Source organism: Trichogramma pretiosum, unplaced genomic scaffold (genome assembly GCF_000599845.2).
Source record: "Trichogramma pretiosum strain Unisexual culture from Peru unplaced genomic scaffold, Tpre_2.0 scaffold17, whole genome shotgun sequence".
Lineage (NCBI taxonomy): Eukaryota > Metazoa > Arthropoda > Insecta > Hymenoptera > Trichogrammatidae > Trichogramma > Trichogramma pretiosum.
Genome location: NW_019641225.1, coordinates 1,972,546 through 1,988,576, shown reverse-complemented (window position 1 = coordinate 1,988,576; position 16,031 = coordinate 1,972,546). Strand labels below are relative to the sequence as shown.

General features: G+C 39.9%; 2 protein-coding genes across 2 annotated transcripts; one reads left to right on the top strand and one right to left on the bottom strand.

The window, feature by feature from the left end:
• The first annotated feature begins 546 nt into the window (after positions 1-546).
• Positions 547-2,091, top strand: LOC111693503 (zinc finger and BTB domain-containing protein 17-like). The gene is made up of 3 exons (XM_023458217.1): positions 547-624; positions 696-810; positions 878-2,091. The coding sequence occupies exons 1-3, from the start codon at positions 590-592 to the stop codon at positions 1,850-1,852; spliced, it is 1,125 nt and encodes a 374-aa protein (XP_023313985.1). The 5' UTR covers positions 547-589; the 3' UTR covers positions 1,853-2,091.
• Positions 2,092-7,476: 5,385 nt separating this feature from the next.
• On the bottom strand, positions 7,477-9,342 carry LOC106649099 (zinc finger protein 90-like). Its single transcript, XM_023458168.1, has 5 exons — positions 9,158-9,342; positions 8,974-9,088; positions 8,306-8,902; positions 7,930-8,043; positions 7,477-7,497 (listed from the first exon to the last, which is right to left on the bottom strand). The coding sequence occupies exons 1-5, from the start codon at positions 9,181-9,183 to the stop codon at positions 7,477-7,479; spliced, it is 873 nt and encodes a 290-aa protein (XP_023313936.1). The 5' UTR covers positions 9,184-9,342.
• Between the last annotated feature and the right edge of the window lie 6,689 nt (positions 9,343-16,031).

The window sequence follows — 16,031 nt, the reverse complement described above, 5'->3', positions numbered from 1 at the left end:
TTACGATAAGAAATAATCATTGAGAATGACAGAATAATTTAAAAAGAACCATTTATTCAGGTAAATGCGGGAAGATTTATGTTAAAAATATGTGCAATTTAAAATACCCACGAAGCAAAATGTTTCGATAAATGTATCCAGCTATGTTTACATCTAATAGGTGTATTCAACCATTAACACGGCTAATTTACACAAAACAATTTACTTCTTTTTAAACGAAGTATAGTATAGCATACACCAAAAAACTTTGACATGAAAAACCAAACACTCCGATAGTAAAATACTCTCAAACGAAAGTTACCATAACTAAGATAAAAATTTATTTCAATAGTACCAAAATACCAGCCATTTTTTAAACACTTTGAGGGAATAAAAATGATACAATTAATTGTATGATATGTTTATTGATCATTGTGCGGACGATTCTTTCGATAATATAATAACTTAGTTTTGTTCTGTTCCTATATTGACTATTATACATTTTCAAATCATGATTGGTAAATATTATTGAACTTTATTTGAGTTCGTGTGGAATTTCAAATCAGCACAGAAAAATTATTAGTATCCAACTGAGTTCTATGAGAATAACATGGAATCTTTCGGTTTATTTAACGGTCCCGTGAGGTAATTTTTGAACTAATGAACGCATAAAAATATTTTAACATGAAAATTGATTTTTATTGGATATATTCCAGAATCAAAAAGGAGTCCTTGGACGAGTCATTTGAAGAAAATGATGAGCACGGAATAACGGAAAAGACATCCACCATCCAAAACTTTCGGACCTCTAGATTTGTGCAAGAGAATTGGGTAAGAATTAATAATTTTATACAATAGCTATCATGCTATTTTTCACATTACTTCAATCTTTTGATAGACCTACGGGCTTCAAAAATATGACGAAACTCATGAAATGGAATTGGATGATGTGAGAATTGAAATTGAATGTCAGGACGAGAAGCCCAAGTTGAATTCTTTGCTGAAAATTGAAGATGGTTCTCCAAATTATTTGCAAGTTATGGACAGTGATTGGGCAGAAGGAAAAGATATAAAAAAAGAAGGCGTGGTAGAAGTGAAAAAAGAATTAATTGAAGATAACTTGGTAAAAAATGACAAGTGCGATTTAGGTCGGCAAAAGAAATTAAGAAAAAGCATTGATACGAGGCCTAAAGGTGTTACTTTTCCTTGTCATAAATGTAAAAAGACATTTAAACATAAGCCAAGTCTTAAACGTCACATCGAATCAGTCCATGATGGTATCACCCACAGATGTGATATATGCGGAAAGTCATTTGCTAATCAAGGCAATCTCAAAAAACACATCGATTCAGTGCACAACAAAATAACTCATAAATGTGATGTATGTGGAAAGACGTTCCCATATAAGTATGATCTCAAAATACACATCGATTCAGTGCACAACAAAATAACTCATAAATGTGATATTTGCGAAAAGAATTTCTCAACAAAGCGTTATCTTAAAAATCACGTCAATGTAATTCATCATGGTACCACACATGCCTGTGATATTTGCCAAAAGACGTTCTCACAAAAAAGCTATCTCAAGATCCACATAAATTCGAAGCATCGTGGTATTAGACATTCTTGCGATGTATGCGCAAAAAAATTCTCAACGAAGAATAAACTTAAAGACCACGTCGATATAATGCATAATGGTGTCAAGCATACATGTAATATATGCGGAAAGAAATTCACACGAAAGGATAACCTCAAAGTCCACATTGAAGGATTTCACAATGGTATCAATCATTCGTGTAATATATGTGGCAAGAAATTTTTGCATAAGGGTAATCTGAATATGCACGTCAAATCTTCGCATCGCAGTAACTAAAAAGACTGAAAAATCTTAAAATGCATATGTAGATACGATGCATATAATAATGTTAATTTCGCATGAATATGCATAGGGACACGATGACAAATTAGTAATTTCAAACGTCACGTATCGATACAGTTTGAAGTGGTACCAGCCATGAATAAAGTAATTATATTAAATTGGAAAATCAAGCCAAAAATTAATATCGAAGCAGTGACTACAGGCAGCTTCAACTGCAAAGTATCACGACAAGTAAATTCAACAAAGAAAATAAAAATATCAACAAATCCATCGATATCGTTCTTAAAGGACTGAAGACTTATAAGTTTTGAACAATTTTTTTTAATATCATTCTAATAATAAACCTGAATTGTTACTCTGAGACAAATATTTACTCGACTATAGACTAGTCTCCTGTCCCTCTTACTTCTCCGATATATTAACCAAAACGATACACGAACGTTGACACATTCCACCTCGTCACTTAACAATCCCAACGAAGATCCGCTTCAAAAATCTTCCAGGCATCCACGCGGCTCATTCCTTTTCTTTCATTACAATACATACACAAGGAACTATATGCGTTACGCATATTATAACACACACACCCACACACATCCTCACGTCCTTGGGAATACGCAGCTTCTCGACGATCTCTCGGCGTGCAAAATATTTACGCGTGTATATAAGCAGCTTTAGCCTCTGCGACTAATCCACTTAATTAGACGCTAATAGTGCCCCGGGCGGGCAGCGGCAATCGGAAGTGCAGCTCCCCGCCGCCGCCGCCGCCAGTGCCGCAGCAACGTGCCACCCCCTGCAGGGCGTGCGATCGCTTCGTACAGAGAGTATTATTTCTCTCGCTTTTTCGAGCACGCTACCTACTATACTTTATGAAGCGCCGCGAGCATAATATAGAGAGAGAGAGAGAGAGAGAGAGAGACGAGGTTTTTATGTATTATGATACACACAACGCAACATTTTCCTCAAAGACGCTCGCGCCGGGCCGATGGATTATGTAAGCCGCTCTCTGATCTTTCTCTCCCTGGATGTTTGTGTGTGTGTGCGTGTAAGGCAAGGATTATATAGACATAATATGGCGAAGATGAGTCGAAAAGTTTAGTCGACGATCGTCGTCGTGCCGAAACACGTTCCGCGCGGCCTATTATAACATACAAAAATCCTTAAATGACCGTACGATAATGCGCCGCTACTTTAAATATCTTTCCTGTTTAGCCAGCTATAAGCGACAACTCGAATAACGACGAAGAAACGATCGTTCGAGACGCGTCGCATTTTTAATAAAGACATCTTCCTCTTTGTCGCATCTCGAGGCGATTAGCCGTGAAATGAGCTGTGTAAAACGCTTAAAGGATATATGTATACGGGTACGATTGTCGAGGCTGTGACATCCGAGGTTTTGTTCCCGAAATGACGATGACGATTCGCACTCGACCGAGCAGCAGCTATGCACGAGATGCGACTCGTCGATCGGAAAATTGATATGAAATTACGGCCGATTATCTTTTATATACCTACGCGAGCGCGTCGACGAGAGTCAAAATGCAGCATTGGCAGTACTAGGCCTATTATACAATAATAGACTTATAATGCAACATCATTCCTACTCAACACCCCTGCGCTTCTCTCTCTCTCTCTTTGCACGCGATGGTAATCCTCTCTCGCTGCTCTTGCTTTCTCTCTCTCTCTCTCTCTTTCGTATTAATCGTGATTATATACGAGCACCCCGCGTACACACACGTGTTTGTGTGTATGTGTGTATTTATTCGAGCGAATAATAACGATTCGAGCCTACGCAGCGCACGGACTATTACGTCGTTAAGAAAATTTTCAGATCGTCGCGTGTCTGTATGCGTTACACAAAAATCTGGGCAACTTTTTTTTTCCAGCAACTCGGTCCGAAAGTTTTTTCGTTGTTGTTGTCGTTGTCGTTAACGCTTTTAATTAGAGTTACAGAGAGCCACGCGACCGGCTATTATTCTCTCTCGGCTCTCTTGCTCAGCTTGGCTCGACTCTTGAAATCGAGAGCACTGATGTATTGTGTATGATACACTGCGCGCCTCGAGGTATATTATAAAAGCCATAGGCACCAGGCAGGCAGCGAATGTTAAATTGGAGATAGGGCGTACAATAATATAATACATAAAATGCGAGCGAGCGAGAGCGCATATATAAGTGTACGGCAGAGAGATAGACATCGGTACATTACATATACGACGCTTTCTGAATTGATTGATTATATTATGCTGCCGCTGCTGCCGACCCGTGAACGATGAGTGATTGCTTTTGTTAATTGTTTGATACATTACGCGTGTGTTGCGCTGCCGCTGCATGATTATTCCAATTTGCGCGTATATCCGACGAGCTTTCGAGCGAGCGATAATTTTCCATGAATTGTTTTCGAAGGGATTTGTGCTGCAGTTTCCGCGCGCCGACTGCGGGCGAACAGCAGCAGCAGCAGCAGTAGCAGAGATAGAGAAGCTATATATATATTATTATTGGTATTGTATCAGCTGAAGCAACGAGAGATAGAGATGCTGATTATTACTTTAGCTCGATTAATGAAAATTGGCAGTTCTCGGGCGTAGTGTATACGTATAACGCGCCGCGGCTCATTTTCTGACGATTCTCTCTTGATTTTTAGTGTAAGAGCCATTTATACGTGTGTCCTGTAGCTACTAACCCACGCTCAAAAATATTAATTCGTAGCAGTTTAACGACACCCTGGTTAAATCCAGATAAAATTCTCATATATTATAGTAATTTCAAAGATAGGCCACTAGCGAGTTCTGCCGAAAATCCACGCTTCGCCATCTATCGGTGCTTCATTGACCTAAACGAAGTCACCGAGTTTTGTTGGCTAATGATTACAGTAACATTTCGTAGTGAACATAGTATCATTCGATACTTGCATAGTAATTCTTCTAAAAGTTATTGTAAAAAGTTTCATAATCATCGATATAGTTTTATCGATTACACCTACTCAACGTATACGCGCATATACTCTTGACCATTATATATAACACAGTCGAGAAGAGAAAACGAAACAAAACCGTACGGAGTTAAAAAAGAAATAGAAAACGGAGTGCATCGATTCTCCATCTTTTATCCGTCCGCATGAACGCCAGCTACGAATGAGCGAGCCACCGCCGCCGCGCGTTATCACACATCGCTTTATTACAATGGGCGCGCGCGCCGAGCTGCTTCTCATTTCAGCGGTAAGCACTCAGCAGCAGCAGCAGCAGTAGCTTTATAGCTCTGGCACTACTGCTGCTGCGCGCGGTCGAGTATATGAAAATCACGACACACAAAGTCTCCCCCTTACGTATATACTGTACACGTAGCGCACTCGAGCATCCCCCCGCTATAAACATACGTATATATATACGCACCGCCTGTTTGTATTTGTACCTTATCCTTAATGAAGTGCAATACGCACTTGGTTTCTCTCTCTCTCTCTCTCTCTCTCGTTCTCGCTCTGTGTTGCCTGCAGCGCGGCTGTATATAGCTGCACATGCACGGCGCACTGCATCTACTTATATACTACTGCGAGACTCGGGCATTTATCATCGATTAACAGTCGCGCTGTACCTTCCCTATGTGTATGTGTGTGCGTGGATGTACGTACGTATGTATATGCAGTTTACCGTCGCTGATAGGGAGCAGTAGTAGTGGTGCTGGTAAATAGCGTAGGAAGCCACTCGGGAGTCGTATTAAATGCGCACTCGCGCGTGTAAGAGTGCGAGAGCGAGAAAGATATAGAACGAGAGAGAGAGAGGGGGCAATAATAAGGCTGCTGGATAAATACGACACTCGTTTTGCCTATACACATATATATATACGCGCTTTTCCAGCCAATTAATTTTGTCGTTGTTTGTGAGCTATTGTATATAGTATATATACCTATACGCGCGACGCTTGTTTATTTTCTTCGAAATAACACTACACCTGTATATCAACGATCTTATGGGTGTACTTTGCTACTTCATTTATTTTTCCCTCTTTTTTTTCTTGTTCTTTATCGAAGTGCGCCTGTTCGATGATATATCCTCCCTGGAGTTATTTACTGAATAACGATGTGTGTTTGAATATAATTTTGTCACGTTCAAAAAACGAAATATGCGCATCAAGTATGATCCTTTTCTTGAAAAGTGACAACAGTCCTAAAGCGTGTCACCGCAGTAAAGGTGTTGACGATTAAAATTTTCCTAGTGGCAGAATCGACAAAAAAAAAATGTGTGTAATCTCTCTTAAATCAGCCTCGTCTCTTATACAGATTGTTCCTTGTTTCTGAGTGTTTTGATCTATGTTCCAAACACGCTGATTCTGATTTTTAAGGTATAAATGTAACACTGCATTCAAAACTAATAACTTACAAGTGTCACAATTACGGACCCGGTGCATATTTTTTTTATTACATGCTGATCCAAATTTTACCAATCAGGGGTGATTGACTCCTCTGTATATTATTTTCGAGCTCGTGACGATAAAAATGTTTACAGTGTTTTGCCATTTCCAACGTTATTTACTGTTGCTCATTTTATATATAATTTGAATAAGTAAATTCAAAATTATTCTCTCACAGTTAGAAAATTTTCCCACCATACGAAAAATCGCGCGCACGTTTTGGGATCGTTACCGATCTTTGTTGACAACACGTCGATCCAAACACGAGAGGCGTAAGAGTAGTCAATCGCAGTAGTCAGCGTAACGCGGTGACGTCGTGGAAGCAAAACGGTCCAAAATTTCTCGCATCTCTCGCAGCGCCTCGCCCACGTTTTTCATTTTTACACGCCGTGTTGCATGTGTACAGTCGGCACGCGTTACGACGCCGCAGTGTGAGCAGTTAAAGGGCGAAAATAATTAAAAGAAGAAATTAACACGAGAAAGATCGTATTGACAGGGGCAAGTGATTTCCGTGAAAAATCTGAAAAAAAACTGAAAAATATCTTTTACACATTTAGAGTTGTGTATACAAGTGCGTGGGAAAATGTCCGATTATTATGAAGCTATTTCTGCAGCTTATTGCCAAACTTACTTTGCCGAAGGCGACGAAATATTCGATGAATATCGTGGAGATTTTTCACAAAAATTGGAGCTAATAAAATTACGAGAACAAGTCAATTGGGAGGTAAAAGAAGAGCGATACGTTCTTATCGATCAAATTGATACTTTACTGAAAGGATGGAAGGGCCGAATTAACCTCCACGACATTTTCCTGCCCGATGAAATCGAGACTATTGTCCTGGACTCCATGGAGAAGGCCATGCTTATTTTCGTGGACGAAATTTTGAATTAGATGGAAACAAAAGAGAACAATTAGAGAGATGGACCGTAGCAACTGCTTAAGAATTGTGACATTTTTTTCGAAAAACGATTTTCGTTCGAGATGTCAGCAGATTGCCAGAGAAAGGAACGAGACAACGACGAGTCCGCAAGAGACTGTCGCTCTACGACTTGACCCCATAGCTATCGACTCAAAAAGGCAACGAAACTGCTCACACACATACATATAATTTTGTATATTTTTATCATGTTATATATATCACATTATATAACAAAAATCTTGTATATTTTCGGCACCAAAAGAAATAAATTTGAAACGTGATTAGAGATTTTTTTTATTCATAAGCACACGATACCTGAAGTAAGACATTTCAAATTATTTAATCATTATCGAATCATTCTATAAAAGCATAAATTAAAAAAAAAGATACTACTTTTCGATTTGAATGTGTCTACAAACCCCTAAGGCAGTTAAATGATAATTACAAAATAATTTAACTCTCTATCATTTTTTATCGACGATTACATTTGTTATGTTTATGAAAATCAGTTGTGGAAACATGTTGATGAATAATTATTGCTGTGAGGCCCAGATTTTTACATGCATGGCAAGTGAGTACCGACGATTAAAATCTTGAAGGATAGGTTTAATATTAACACCATGAATAACGAATCGAATAAACTAGTACAGTTTGAAATATTTTATTGTTTTTTTTGAAGATCATGTTTTGTCATAATATGCCTTTTGAGTATATTCTGGTATATAAATGATTTGTGACAAATCTAACATTCGAAGGGTTTCCTTTGATCATGAACTGTAATTTTGTGATGTTTAAGTAGAGATTTGTATCAAAATTATTTGCGACAAATCTAGCATTCAAAAAGTTTGCTCTGGTTATGTACTGAAATCATGTGTCCTTTAAGGTTATCATTTCGTCCAAAAGATGTGTGACAAATCTCACATTCAAAGGGCTTACGACGATCATGTACTGACTTTGTGTGACGTTTGAGAGTACATTTTTGTCCAAATGATTTGTGACAAATGTCACATTTAAAGGGTTTGATATGATTATGTACTGTATTAATGTGTCTTTTGAGGTGAAAAAATAGTTCAAATGATTTGTGACAAATATCACACTCAAAGGGTTTACTATGATTGTGTACTGTATTTATGTGAGTTTTAAGAGAATGTTTTCGACCAAATGATTTATAACAAATTCCACACTCAAAGGGTTTGTTACAGTTATGTACTGCATTTACGTGAGATTTTAGGGTACCTTTTTGTCTAAATGATTTGCGACAAATATCACATTCGAAGAGTTTGCTACGAATATGTACAGAATTTATGTGAACATTGAGGTTGCCTTTTCGTCCAAATGATTTTTGACAAATGTCACACCCAAAGAGTTTATGTTGATCATGTTTTGCATTAATGTGATTTTTGAGCTTACTTTTGTATGTGCACGACGGCTGGCAAATGGCATATTTGTCAATCTCCCATGGAGATTTTTCTAGAAACTGACAATTATTTTCATAATCGAATCCTTTCTTTATTAAAATTATCACTTCTTTATCATTCGGAAGATTGTTCTCAATTTCCTTTTTAACTTTCACTTCAGATGGATAACTTTGATCCTCAGTTTTACAGATGTTTGTCGATGGAAACGGTAGTTCGGGTTTAAAATCTTTGCACTCTACAACAATGAATATTTTTTCATCTAAATTTTTCTGTAACGCCATAACCTCGTGCATGTGAGTTGCCTGAAATGAAAAGTTTGCTACAGACTTTGATACTCGAATAAATTAGAACGTAATTCAAATCGCCAACTCACCGATGGCTTATGTAACGTAAATGTTTGAAAGTTTTTGGCTTCGTAAACGTTCAGCGAACCGATACTATAACCGTGTTCTGCATCTGTCCAAGTATCGTTAGGTTCCTCCTTTACCCTGAAGAATTTTCAAATTTGATTAAGTGATCGCTTAAAAAAATATAGCAAGCAAAAAAAAATGTTTTACCTGACTATGTCCTCACTACTTTCCATTACTCGCTTGATTTTATGTAAAATCACTGTGAATTTTTACGATGTACACTGAGAAAATTTTTGAGGTTAATCGCCTCGAGCAGCCAACACTTAACCTTGATTTCACAAATTCATAAACACTTGCTTTACTCACTGCAGCAGGAATTTCGCTCCTCGATAGCGACTGAACGCACTACTCATGCTTATTTGCGAGAAGACCTCAGGTTTGCTTGCGATAGCTTCTGGGCCAATCGTTCCCCCTCTACCTTCAAATTACTGTTTTCTCAATGTACTGTGATATACAAAGGCATTCGTTTAAGCTACACAGAAATTGTAATGAAAACGTCATTCATCCAGGCGCAAAATTTGCCGACTCAAACATGCGAACTCATATTCATATTCGATTTATGCGGTGAAAAATTTACGAATATAAAAAAGTATCTCAGAACCCAAACTAATACAGTGCGTGCTATTAAATGCGAATAAATGTTATTAAAGTTATTGAAGTTAAACAGAGTAGTAAAATAATTATGGCAGTCACGTTGATAATTTTATTAATTAAATTTTTTTATCATTTTAGTCTTATAGGAATTTTAGTCATATCATTTATTGGTCGCTGAATTAGGGAAAATGAGGTGCGACGTATCGAGTGCGACTTTCGAAATTCATCGAGAACAGAATCATGGTTCATGCTCCCTGAAAAATGATTTCATTTTTATAAAATTCTCCACTCACGATATAATTATTACCCGAAAGATCATTAGCGTAAAATCTCATCAACTGCTTGCAAGCTCACGCGCGCATCTTATTAAATTGCCACTTCTCCTCTCTTTTCCTCGCGAGAATTATGTCTATCCATCTATTACCCTAGCCCTCCCTCCCACCGCCTCCGCGCCGGAATTCAAACTGCGTTTTATAGTGTATAACGTGTATAATGCTAAAACTGTTAAACTCGAGTATATATATATACAGCATAGAGCTAGCTCATTGACGTAACGTTCCGTGATGCGGGTTTTTGGCTTTGAAAAGTCGAGGAGCGAGAGAGATAAGGGATGTGCGGCGCGCTATATACACCGGAGCGAATTAGCAGATAGTAGCTCGAGCTAGCTGCTGCTGCTGCTGCAACGAACTCGCTCAAGGGAAGAAGGTAGAGGACCCCCTCTTATTCCAGGGAGCCGCCTCTCGCGCAAGGTAGTGGCAGCAGAATCTTAAATGTAGAAACGAAGTTTACGTCGTATTATATATACTTACTTAGCCTTTAATTCATTCCAAGCGCTTCGCTTAACTTCTCTTACTCTCTCTCCCTCTCTTTCTCTGAGAGCTCAAAGTTATATACGAAAATTTATATAAAGGGTCCGAGTGTATACTGTATACGTAATGTATACAAACGGACGAGCGCAAAGAAGACTAAGATGAAAAAAAAAACAGAAAATCATCAAGATGTTAAGTACTGGTCATACTTTTGGGTGTATTGCCATTACGGACCAGTAGGGGGTATAAGCGAGTCCTATTCTTGCGGGCGTTTAATTCGCAAAAAGCCACGAGCATCAGCAGCAGCAACAACAGCAGCAGCGGGTCTATACAGCCGCAAAATTTTCAATCAACAGAATAGCGACTCGCTTGGACAGTAGGCATCCACTACTGCTGCTGGTGTCGAGACTCGAGAGCTATATAGCTCAGTCAAACCCACCCTTTCTATATATCTATACACGGATGGCTAGTGCACGTTTCAATGGGCTATCCATTAACGCTCGATCATCTAGACACAGGCGCACACAAACACACATCTAGACACAAGCGGGCAGCGTATAGTGTACACAAGCAACCAACCACCGAGTCGAGAATGACCTTTGATGCGGCTAGTTCGCAATCAGTGCGCGCTTCTTCTCTCTCTCGATGTGTCTATAGCTATAAAGACTCACAATGTATTATATATATACACCGCTGGGCAGTCAGGTCTGTTTTCTTCTTTATTTCTGTATCCACGCGCCGCCGCTGCTGCTGCGGGCTTTTTACCTCGATTGTGTATATACTGTACTATAGCTGTCCGTTTTTCATGTAACAGACGCGCCGTGGCGCGCGTGCGAGGTAAGTAGCCAGAAGTTTTTTGGAGGCAGACCCCCACTGCTTTCCCATTTATTATAAGAAAATGTATATCGATTTGCGCGCCGCGCCGCGTTTTTGGTAACTCGAGTAAACGACTGTACGAGCGATCTCGGCTATTTTATATATTTACATTATTAAAGCTCGATCAGCCGTACTTGAGAAAGTTAATGAAAAGGGATGCTGCCAGCGGCGGCGTTTAGAATTATCTGAAGAGTGAAAAAAAAAAAGTAAAATTCAATCGAAGAATCATCAGCATCTTATTCGTCGTTGTGCGTCTGTTCTTCCGGGCGCTATAACATCGTTGTTGTTGCCGCCGAGTTTGCTGATATTTCATCCCTTGTACGTATATAGCTATACATGACGCAACTTTTACAGCGCGTAAATCTTCATCATTCAAGAAGCAGCAGTAGCAGCAAACAGCGCGTTATACAAGAGTAGTTTAATAAATCAAATCTGCTTGGCGCGCGCGGGCAGCAGCAGCAGCAACGCGTAGGAAAATACGATCCCTAGCCCTCCTCCTCGTCCTCATCCTCCTCCTCCTGCAGCAGCAATTTTACCGGTATAGGGAACAGCCCTCGAGCGGCGAATGATGAAAAAAAAAAAGAAGAAAAAAAAGCTCGATCTTCTCGGTGCAGGATCGAATGTATGTATATAACGACGACAGCGACGACGACTGTGAGAGGCGGTGTTGGACAAGCTGTTTGCCTTCAACGTGAGCATCAGCAGCAACTCCCTACCTCCGTCCTCGGAGCTTCGGAACTTAAATTAGAACGAATCGGGAGGAATATGCCTCGCAAATCCTTCCATTTTCCCCCACAGCTGTATATACATATATAACAGCTACCTACCTACAGACGATCCCCCATTCCGTAGCACACAGCAGTTCACGTCGCGTCGTTGTCGTCTTGAGTCGTAGTCGTCGAGTCTAACAAACACACGCCGAAAGAGAGAGAGAGACAATCTTCGCGCTGATCCGCTACAGATATACACAGCGAAAAGAGGGTTACATAAAGTTTTTTACGATTTTCTTTGCTTTCTTTTCTGCGGCAGAACAGAATGATCCTCCGACCCCACCCTCTATTTCTCTCTCTCTCTCTCTCTCTGTGTCTTGACTTTTGCGCGTGGTGTATCGTATACGACGGTGGTGGTATACGTATATAAAGACCAATCCCTTGTATAGCCGTACACAAACTCGGCGCGCGCGAAGCTCAACGCGTATACACAAACACACACACAAACGCACACGTAATATAGCCTCGACGTATCTAGAGCTCTCACGACTTCTCTCCTCGAGTCCCGGGGCTTGTAAGAGGCCTATAAATTCGTTTGACCTGTCACCTCGCGCTGAGTTTTTCTTGCCTTAAAGCTCCGCTATGGTATACAGAATAGAGAGAGAGAGAGAGAGAGAGAGCTTTAACCCCCTCCTCGAGAGCTATATACGTAGGATAGCACCTCGTATACGTGGTTTAGCACGTCGATATGGTACCCAGGAGAGTGAGGGAGAGAGAGAGAGAGAAAATATACGTATATACGACAACTGAGAGATAAGATAAGGAGAAGTTGACTGGATTTCTCTCGTTGGGCTGTCCTGTTTTGGCTCCGGCGATAGCTGCCAACGGATATGTATGTATAAAAAGTCACCGAGCTGCGAATGGCCTATCGATGTCTTCCTTTATTATACGCCTCGTGTACAACCAGCGTATAAAAATGTGTGTATCGAAGACACATTTAATTTACTCGATGGTGTGTTCCCTTATTTGTTTTTGGTTCGCATCTCGCTGGAAATTCTCGACTTTTTGTGGCTCGTTTTTCAATTAAAACCAAATATGGAATACTAGAGCAAAAAAAAAACGTGAATCGACTTATACATTTAACTTAACTTTGCAACTTGCAGATTTAGGGATATTAAGATACTCGCCATCTAGTGGTAGAGGCTCGAAGTTATATTATCTGCTGCTCAACATTTTACGGCTAGCTTTTGGCCAACTAAAAAGTTTCTTGGACATAAAAAGGCCATTAGAGTTGGTCATATGGTAACTAAAAGTAAACAATTTTTTCGACATTTTTTGAGACATATTGTAAATCAACTTGAAGGATTTACCCTATACATGTAAACTATGAGACAATACCATACAGTGTATCTTGCTTCGACTTATAAGTAAATATTTTTACTTTGCCACTTGCAGGTTTACAGATATTGAGATTCTTGCCATCTGGTGGTGTAAGTTTAACGTGATTTTATCGCATTTTAAGAGGTAAAAATTGGTCTAAAATTTGAAAACAATCAAGTTTAAGATCATTTAAAATGTATTTTATTTTTGTAACATAACGTTAGCTTAGTTTTGTGGAAACTCGTGAAGCCAAGAGGTCCATACCCGAATTTGTCTTGGACAGAGTCAAAATTATATGGAGAAGCTGCGTGTGTTAGTAAACAAAAGAAAATGGCTCGACTGGTATAATGATCGCGCGAAGCGAGGAACTATATTGTAAATTGGCTCACTCTGCCGTCCCTCTACTTCTTGCTTTCAACTTTTTTTTTTCTATATAAATGAATGTACAACTTTTTTTGCCTCGGCTTTACAATGGTTCAAAAATTTTATGATGACAAGCTGTGTATCAGGCTAATATTGCACAAATGTGAACGTGCGCGACTATTTTGCCAAAATTTCAATCGCGAACGAAGCCTCTTGTTTGAACATCATGCCCGTGTTTTTATAATGTGAAAATTTTTAAGGGATTACAGACTACTCGAAGACCTTTATTTTAGTAACACGCGTTATTTGAAGCATATTTTATAACATGAAATTTTGTTGAATTTTTTGCATTTTTCTTTAACATTATTATTTTTGCAACAGATGTTACTACAGTTGTTCTTGGTTGTTTTGTATTGTCACCAAATTTATCGCAATCAAGTGAGTCGTATTTCGATGGTGAGCTTGTTGATGCCACCAACAGATGGAGTGTTGCGAATCCGCAAGTGGCAAAAAAATGTCCAATCAGTACATATGCAACATTTTGTATACGTATTATGTTTAAAGAGCATTCTAATTCGTGTACAATACTGCTCCTAATACTTATACAGTGAAAAATACGGTACTTTTGCCGGGACGAATATCGTGATAATTAGCGGTCTTCGGGATTCTCTCGCGTTTCGAGGGATGTCTGATGATTATCAGACAGAAAAAGTTCTACACCCTTGCGTTCTCAAACGGTAGGCAGTGCTAAATAATTATCGCCAGTCGAGAAACCAATGAGTTAATCACTTGCATGAACCGAGGGCCAACTGAAACTTTTCTCGCGGGTTGGGGTAATCTTACGTGGTTATCAGTGTGCAATAAACACTCTGCGTTTACGCGCAAGCCAAACGAGAGAGAAAACTGAGAGAATCACTGCCACTGTCTTCGCCGCCTCGTTTGCATTACCCCGTCCACCGTTTATACGTAACTTCGGCGTCCATTTAATTTTACACTCGCTCCGAGACCTCGAGCGAACGCGGTACGCGCCTCGTAGCGCGATACACTAAATTCTTTACCCCCCTCGCGAGACGAGCACCACTACTACTGTACACGCGGGGCGAGAGAAGAGAGAAAGGCATCATCGCGGTAATGGACACACAAACACTAGCACAAGAGGAGAATCGCGCTCACCCTGCGTGTACGTCGCAAACGCACACGCACACGCACTCGATGCTAGGGCTATATTGCCTTTATGGCCCCAGCGAGGCGCCGAGAGAAATGAAAAAAGCATCGATTTTTTACTTTTTTCGCTCTCTTTTAGCTCTTTCGGTGTCTTTTTATTGCGCGCCGCGGAATTGTCCAAAGCGACCTGGGTGTAAACAGATCAAAGGGCGCGCTTTTGTCGGGGTATATGCTGCTGCTGCCACTGCGCGTTTTGTACTTGCTCCCGTGTACATAGGAGCAACGGTTTCTTTTTATCATTGGCTATATTACACGCGCGCGCTTGTGTGTGTATAGGTCTCGGCGCGCTTCGATGCATCATCATCGTGTATGTATTTCTCTTTAGCGAAAGGCTGCAAAATATGAAATTCGAGTGTTTTTTTTTTCGGTGAAAAACAGCTCTGTCTCTCGCTCTTTTTTATTATTACACACACCTCGATGATTTCGTTTCGAATGATGATGATTGCGTTTGCAATGCGATCCTGTACGAATAGGGTTGGTTTAAGTAATACATACCCTTGGTACAAAGTTTCATTATATACGAATTTGAATCGTTCTTTGAATCGTTCTAAAAAAGAAAAAGAGCAAATATTTGCTCATTCATAGAATACCATGTGCTTGGATAACTCAGCGAGCCGACGATATTACATTATACTATACCCATCGGGTGGCTCGATCTGCAGGATATATTCCCGACCGCATCAGAGCCGGTGGTAAATCGTACCCCTGCGTCAATTTTTCCTTTATCCACGTCCCCTTCGTACCCGTGCTCGTTAAGGGTAGATTACCACGTGGGACTCGCTCGGGCTAAAGCCTCGAACGATACCGGACAATGTAGAGCTCTTCGTTACCCGCGCGCACAAACTCGAGGGTAAATGCCCCGATTGAGGCTCTGCACTACCCGCGAATGAATTTCGTGTATTACAAATGGGTATGTTATCGTCGACGGTTATTGGCGTTACGAATTTTCGGTACACGATACGAACCACCAATTTGCACCCTACCCCTGGTATCAAAGATAAATCATGATTTTCGCTCGGTGAATGGTAATTTACTCTCTCGAAATTCGTACGACAGATCGCGTCA

Excerpts from the sequence above, each read along its gene's own strand:
- LOC111693503 (XM_023458217.1), top strand. The coding sequence starts at position 590 with ATGGAATCTTTCGGTTTATTTAACGGTCCCGTGAG. Across the intron at positions 625-695 it reads TTATTTAACGGTCCCGTGAG|AATCAAAAAGGAGTCCTTGG; the intron begins GTAATTTTTGAA and ends GATATATTCCAG. Across the intron at positions 811-877 it reads GATTTGTGCAAGAGAATTGG|ACCTACGGGCTTCAAAAATA; the intron begins GTAAGAATTAAT and ends ATCTTTTGATAG.
- LOC106649099 (XM_023458168.1), bottom strand. The coding sequence starts at position 9,183 with ATGGAAAGTAGTGAGGACATAGTCAG. Across the intron at positions 8,044-8,305 it reads TTAAAACTCACATAAATACA|TACATAACCAGAGCAAACTT; the intron begins GTACACAATCAT and ends ACATGATTTCAG. Across the intron at positions 7,498-7,929 it reads TCAAAGGAAACCCTTCGAAT|GTATCGTGTGCTTATGAATA; the intron begins GTTAGATTTGTC and ends GTCTTACTTCAG.